Here is a 7,412-nt window from a genome sequence, read left to right as displayed (position 1 = left end):
TCCTGCTATTCTCTTCCTGCCTGGTGCTCCCCTCCTCCTATTCTCTTCCTGCCTGGTGCTCCCCTCCTGCAATCTCTTCCTACCCGGTGTTTCCCTCCTCTTATTCTCTTAACTGACTCTACTCAACTCTCTACTTTCAATATCCCAGAGAACACATCCCTGGCCACTTTCCCAGGCCCAGGTCCCTTCCTAGCTTCCCCTCAGTCTCTTTCACAGCATTTCCTATGGGGCCAGCATTTCTCACAGGGGCTAGTATTTCCCATGGGGGCCAGCATTTCCCACGGGGACAGCAGTTCCCATCCATACAGCATGGATGCTAAGCTGTAATTGTACTGCTTGTTAAGATTTATTTATTTATTATTTTATGTGCATTGGTGGTTTGCCTGCATGTATGCCTGTGAAGGTGCCAGACACCCTAAAATTGGGGCTACGTTGATTTGTAAGCTGCCATGTGGATGCCAGGTCCTCTAGAAGAGCAGCCAGTGCCCTTAAACCACTGAGCCATCTCTCCAGCCCCAGAAACTGCATTGTTAACCTACACTTAAATCGTTTACATTTACTTTCTTCTCCAGCCTGAAAACCCCATGAGGGCCCAGGCCCAAGGCTCAGTCAGTACTTTGATGATATAACAGCCAGCCCATCAACACTTAGTCAATATTTGTAGGCTGACAACGGCTGCCAGCTGCCAAGGGTGGGAACAGAACCTTAGCAAGTGAAGGGTCTCATCCTGCACCATGAGGGATGGTTCAGAGTCTGTCCTCCACTCCCAGATTCTGTAGCCATGGGCAGCTATGGAGTCTCAGTTTCCCCACTTGTAAAATGGAGCATATGTGACCTCCTGGAGCTGAGCAAGGACCAGCTAGGATCACATGCTCAGTTCCTGTTTCTTGTCTAGTATCAGGAGATCCAGGCTCCCACTTCTGGGTACCCCAAACCCTGGGCTAAATTCCCAGCAGGGCATATACCAGGTACACGCAGGGTATCAGAAGTTCAAGGCCATCCTTAGCTAGATAAGAAATTTAAAGCCAGCCTGGGCTACACGAGATCCAGTCAGAGACAGAGGCAGAGAGACTGATGGATTCATCCAGGTCCTAACCCTGGATGTATGGCTGGCCTTATCTGAGAACAGGGTCTTGGCAAGACATCAAGCCAAGGTGAGGTGTTGTGCTGATCTTGTGTGGTACAAGGACAGAACTCAGGGCTTTGCACGGGCCAGTGATAGTCTATCACTGGGCTCCGCCCTGGCCTATTTTAGAGTCTCTGGACTGTCAGCTTGATTGGACAGAGGACTAACAAGAGATTAGTAAAGCACACCTCTGAGTGTAAGAGGATTGACTGGGAGCGTATGAAGGCAGTGCCAGACCAACGGGGTCTAGATGGAATGAAAGAGGAGAGCCAGGAGCATCTGCGTGTCTCCCTAATTTCTGCAGCCAGGAGAATCTCAGGCCAGCTACACCTTCCACTATAGCGTCCGCCTCACCACAGGAGCAAGGTGACCGTGGGGTGGGGGGAACCCTTTGAAACCTTGAGCCAAAAGAAGTTGTTGCTTCCTTACTTCCTTTCCTCGTGTGTTTTGTCACAGTTACTAGAAAATGATAAACAAGGTCACGCCCTGTCTGTGTTGGGGGCACACTCTTATCTAGACAGGCTACCTTATGGTCCAGGCTCTCTCAGCTGTATAGACCTAAGCCCTCAGCAAAGAGGGATGAGTATTCTATACAGTTTAAGCCCTCCCCCATATGCCACTGGAGACCCTGTTTGGCGAGGCCAAGAAGTATCTCCCCCCAACCCCCGTCCCTGCCTGCCCTGCAGCGTGCCACCCTCTATGCTGGGGAAGGGGCCTGGGAGCCTTGACCACATACCTGACCCCGATCGTGAACATGCTGAGAAGGGGCTTCCCTTGCACCCAGCCAACCAGCATCAGGAGACCTGAGAGAGACAGGACAGCATTAGTCTGAACTCCCATGTCCCCAGCACCTCATTGTGCTGCTGACAGAGGCTTCCTGAGGGAGCTCAAATCCCTGGAACAAGTAGTGACCTCTGGCGCTTGAGGATGCGGGACTAGAAAAGAAGGGTGACCTCATACACACAAAGTCCTGGTCCAGTCTCCAGAATTGGGAGATGGGGGAATAGTTCCAAAGGAATTATGTTGGGTATGTAGGCATGGTGGCTTATACTTATCATCCCAGCATTCTGGAGGCTGAGGCAGGAGGATAGCCATGGGTTTGAGGTCAGCATGGACCTTGTTTCAAATGAACAAAAAACCAAAAGAAATAGAAAGAACCCATATCCACCCATCTTTTCTATTTAAAGAAAACACATTCTACTGGGAAATAAAATCCTATTTGACCCATCCCATACCCTCCACTCCCTACTCCCCCTCCCTGCCTGAAAGATTCTCACCAAACTTAGGATGAAGACCCTAGTCACCAGTTCACACTGGGCTATTCTCATTTGTATTCTGTTACTCCTATGAGGGCTGGGGTAAGCCTCTGGTCCTTTCTCTTGCTTTTGTTTTGTTTTTCAGTGTTGGGGATGGATCTCAGAGCCTCACACACACACACACCAGCGAGCTCCCTACCACACAGCCATGCCCCAAACCCCTAAGGTTACTTTTTAAAATAGGTCTAAGGACCTGATTAAATTTCCTTTTCCTCCTTTGCCTCCTTTCCTCAGTTATCAAATGTTTGCTAAGCACTAGGCATTGTGCTGTGCCCTGGAGGTGTGGGGAGGAATTGGCCTTTGTCACCACTGGAGCCCAGTGAACAAATTCACAAGATGTTCCAGCAATAAAGAAAAGGACTGAAAGACCTGGAGTCTGGGCCCTGCTGTCTGATGCTCTTTTAACCTCTCCATTGTCCACCATGCCTTTCTCTTCCTGAATAAAATATCTCTACATCTCTCCCCATTCACAAGCTTCTGGTCAATGCTTTGTTCCAGGATATAAGAACCTGAGCTCTTAGCAGGTACCTTCCCTAATTGGAGTCTTTCCTCTAACAATGATGTTATGGGATCCGGAAAGGCCCCTGAGGATAGGCCCCTTCCTAATGGCTCTCTACCTCTGGCTCTTGGTAGAGACAGGGCATTCGGATCTGCTCAAAAGTTGAGAACATCACAAGCCATTGTCTCTTCCCTTATGGGTTAATTTAGCTAAGTCTGTCAATCACCAGCTAGAGACTACCCCTAGGAAGCCTGATTCACCGGAAGTCCTTCTAAAGAGGCAGGAGGAATAATTATCCCTTTAAAGACATAATGCGTGTTTCTTCCCTGGAAAATGCCTTTATATCACAGAGCCTCACCAGGCAACTCTGATGAGTTGGCCCCATTTCTGACTCCTTGTAGGGATAATCTCTTGTGTACTGGGTGGAAGCATCATCTGTCATAAAAGAGCTGAATGGCCAAGAAACTGAGGCAGGGTTAGTAGGTGGGAAAACCCACAGGGGTGGGGCGTGAAGATTGAGGAATTCTGGGAAACTGAGGAGCGTGAGAAGATTCCCCTCCCAGCCTCTGAGGAAGTGGACATATGAACTGGAGAGGTAACTAGCCACATGGCACACATAGAGTAGTATAAATGGGTTAATGGATTTTACAAGTTAGCAGGGAACAAGCCAGAGCTGTGGCCTGGACATTTTTTCCATAATAATAGCCCTCCCAGTTGTTATTCGGGAACTGGGGCGCAGGTGGAAAAGCCCAGGTCACAAGCCCTAATCCAGAGAAGTAGCTTTTCCTTTCCATTCTTTTCTATCTTTCCTTTGGATGTTTTCTCTAGTGCTTTGGGCTTCTCTTGTGAAGCCACCCCTGACCCCATCTTTTTCTCCATATGACTGCCTCTTGACCTCTATGGCAGAGCATTCTGGTCTAACTCTAGAAAGCCATGGACATCGCCTGCCCCCCCATCCCTTTCTTCTCTCCAAAAGATGTTCTATTATTTTCTTTCAAACTCTAATAAAAATGTTCCCAAGCTCTCTTCCAAGCTCATTTTAAAATTCTTTTATTGCTGAGTGGTGGCGGTGCATGCCTTTAATCCCAGTACTTGGGTAGCAGAGGCAAGTGAATCTCTATGAATTCCAGGCCAGCCTGATCTACAGAATGAGTTCCAGGACATAAACAGGGGTATACAGAGAAACCCTGTCTTGAAAAAATAAATAAATAAAAAATAAAAATAGAGTTTTATTAATGAGACTAAGAACTCAAAAAGGGGACCCCCAGCTTCACTAGTATGGTGGTTTGAATATGGTTGATCCAGGGAGTGGCACTATTAGGTGTGGCCTTGTTGGAGGAAGTGTGTCACTGTTGGGGTGGGCTTAGAGATCCTCCTCCTAGCCATGTGGGAGCCAGTGTTCCCCTGGCTGCCTTCCAATCAAGATGTAGAACTCTTGGCTCCTCCAGCACCATGCCTGCCTAGATGCTGCCATGCTTCCTGCCTTGATGATAATGGACTGAACCTCTGAACCTGTAAGCCAGATCCAATGAAGTGTTATCCTTTATAAGAGTTGGTCACAGGGCTGGAGAGATGACTCAGCGGTTAAGAACACTGACTGCTCTTCTGAAGATTATGAGTTCAAATCCCAGCAACCACATGGTGGTTCATAACCATCCATAATGAGATCTGATGCCCTCTTCTGGTGTGTCTGAAGACAGCAATGATGTACTTAGATATAATAATAAATCTTAAAAAAAAAAAACCCAAAAAACCAAAAAACCAAAGAGTTGGTCACAGTGTCTCTTCACAGCAGTAGAAACCCCCAGATACCCAGTAATGTATGGTACCCACCATGGGGCCCCTGAAGTTTCACCCTCACGGCCCTGCTGGGTCTGCAGAACCCATCAGGAACCAACTTCACTCACCGATGATGCCAAAGGAAAAGACCGTTAGCTGCTTGCCCAGCTTGTCCATGCTCTTCTGCAGCGGAGTTTTAGGTGTCTGCAGGTTGAGGAGGAAGGGTGGAGGGACCATGAGTGACCTTGGGTACCATGCACAGATATTTGATAAACATAGTGTACTGGTTGGTTTTGTGTCAACTTGACACAGGCTGGAGTTATCACAGAGATGGGAGATTAGTTGGGGAAGTGCCTCCATGAGATCCAGCTGTGGGGCATTTTCTCAGTTAGTGATCAAGGGGGGAGGGTCCTTTGTGGGTGGTACCATCCCTGGGCTGGAAGTCGGGTTCTATAAGAGAGCAAGCTGAGCAACCCAGGGGAAGCAAGCCAGTAAGGAACATCTCTCCATGACCTCTGCATCAGCTCCTGCTTCCTGACCTGCTTGAGTTCCAGTCCTGACTTCCTTTGTGATAACAGCAATGTGGAAGTGTAAGCTGAAGAAAACCTTTCCTCCCTAACTTGCTTCATGGTCATGATGTTTGTGCAGGAATAGAAACCCTGACTAAGACACATAGTAAGTTTTATTTGTTTTTGTATTTTGTGTTGGGGGGGGCGGGGCGTCGGAGCTCACATGGAATTCTGCTCTCTTTCCTGTGTGAGCGTCATCAGGCTTGGTGGCAAGTACCCTTACCCATTGAGCTATCTTGCCAGCACACACGCTAAGTTCTAAAATTAAAAACGAAACCTATGCTCCCAAATCCCATGCCCTCCAACTTTCTGTAGGGGAGCAGGGCCGACTCCAGCTTAGAATAATTCTGATGGAAGCTGTGGCTGGCCACCATCAGCCCTGCTGTCTACCTCTGCTGCTTCCCAGCAGCCCCGCAGTCCCCGCAGCCCCTGCAGGTCCCGCGGCCCTACAACCCTGCAACCCTCACCTCTTCTGCCCGCATCATCTTGAAAACTTCTCCAAACTGAGATTGCTCCCCGGTTCCGATCACAACTCCCTGTGTGGAGGAGAAAGGGCGGTAACGCAGGGCCTGGAGCTATGTATGACTGGCAGGATCCCGGGACTCTGTTTACCTGACCCTTCCCGCACTGCACCAGCGTCCCCATGAAGACCACGTTGTTCAGAGTGCTGAGATCCCCACCGCCAGCCAATGGGCTATCTGTTTTGCTGCATGGCTCCACTTCTCCTGTGAAGCTGGATTCGTCCACCAGGAGGTCTGTGACCTGGGGAGGGCAAAGGTGAGACCCTCAGATCCCCTCTTGCCCTCCAGAGGCTTCAAGGATTGGAACAGTACCCAACAGCTTTGACAGATATCAGTCAGGGAAGGTATCTTGGAAAGCCAGACTCAGAAAAGCTTGGAGCTCTGGGCCTCTCCAGGAAGACATGCAAGTCTCCCACCCTGTTTAATGCTGTTTGCAATGTCAGAATCAGCAGAAAACATGGCTCGACTGCTCCCTGGGACACTTCTTTGTCTCTCCAAACACCTGGGCTTGCCTCCTACTCAGCATCTTTCACCACTGGGGGAGCCTTGTGGTAACTGAAGGCTCCACTCTGGATGTGGAGTGAGCTTCTCCAGGGGTGTGTGTGTTGCCGCTGAGCTGTTAATAGCGTCAGTCAGGTCCAGTAAGGTGGCTCAGCAGGTAAAGACACAGGGCAGGGAGAAAAGCCCCTGGAAGGAGGCCAGGCAGAAGGACAGACCTGAGCTGAAACCTCAGGATGGGAAGGGCCAATGGGAAGCAGTCCTAGCAGCACCTAGGGCCCCTGCGAGGAGACAGCAGTGCCTCTGGATGGAGCCAGGCCTGTCTTGTAGCTTGGGCCTTTCCTGTTTAAAACAGCTACTTCCTGTCCATTTAACCTTCAAGGTCAGCCCCAAAGTGGTTGTCCCCAAAGAGCCCTTCCTGCCTCCAGAGGTGAGGCCTGAACTCTTGGATCCCAGGCCTTTCCATCAGACTCTCCCAACAGCCACTGACCAACTACCCTCAAGGACAGACTCAGGCCTGTTCCTCTGGGCTGTAAACCCAGGAGCCCAGGGTCATTCTTGACATTCAGCACAAAGTGCTGTACATAGAAACATAGGTCAGCTGGGGCTGGCAGTGCCGATATGCCATCCAGAACTTGGGTGGCTGAGGCAAGAGAACCAAAAGTTCAAAGCCAGCCTGGACAACTTAGTGAAACCTGTCTTAGTGAATCGTGGGCAAGAGATGTCACTCCGCGGTTGTGTCCTTCAGCGGTTCGTGTGGGCTCAGCAAGTACGAGGCCATGGGTCCCCGCCTCAGTGTTGGAGGGCAGTGGGTGCAAGGGAGGGCCACTGAATGGATCTTCCCAAGATACTGACATCACCATCTTCAGAACATACAGATTCCCAGTTTAGCAGAGGGAACTTGGCAGGTGTGACAGGTACTCTGCAATGGGGAACGGATACTGACTCCCAAGAGTAAAGGTAATGGTACCCAAGACCCTTGGGGAGGACGTATGATTAGAGAGGAGCTAAGAGTTAGAAGGAGTCATAAGAAATGCATGCCGGGCGGTGGTGGCGCACGCCTTTAATCCCAGCACTTGGGAGGCAGAGGCAGGTGGATTTCTG

General features: G+C 49.9%; 1 protein-coding gene across 3 annotated transcripts in view; it reads right to left on the bottom strand.

The window, feature by feature from the left end:
* Positions 1-7,412, bottom strand: part of Atp2c2 (ATPase secretory pathway Ca2+ transporting 2) — a 62,397-nt gene that overhangs the window by 20,234 nt on the left and 34,751 nt on the right. For all 3 annotated transcript variants that reach the window (XM_031341562.1, XM_031341563.1, XM_031341564.1), the window contains 4 exons: positions 5,902-6,051; positions 5,757-5,825; positions 4,849-4,924; positions 1,863-1,929 (listed from right to left, as the gene is read on the bottom strand). In XM_031341562.1, the coding sequence (XP_031197422.1) occupies positions 1,863-1,929; positions 4,849-4,924; positions 5,757-5,825; positions 5,902-6,051 (362 nt within the window). The remainder of the gene's footprint in view (positions 1-1,862; positions 1,930-4,848; positions 4,925-5,756; positions 5,826-5,901; positions 6,052-7,412) is intronic.

This window comes from Mastomys coucha, unplaced genomic scaffold, assembly GCF_008632895.1.
Source record: "Mastomys coucha isolate ucsf_1 unplaced genomic scaffold, UCSF_Mcou_1 pScaffold22, whole genome shotgun sequence".
Lineage (NCBI taxonomy): Eukaryota > Metazoa > Chordata > Mammalia > Rodentia > Muridae > Mastomys > Mastomys coucha.
The sequence above is the reverse complement of the archived record's forward strand: the minus strand, read 5'-3'. Positions and strand labels throughout refer to the sequence as shown.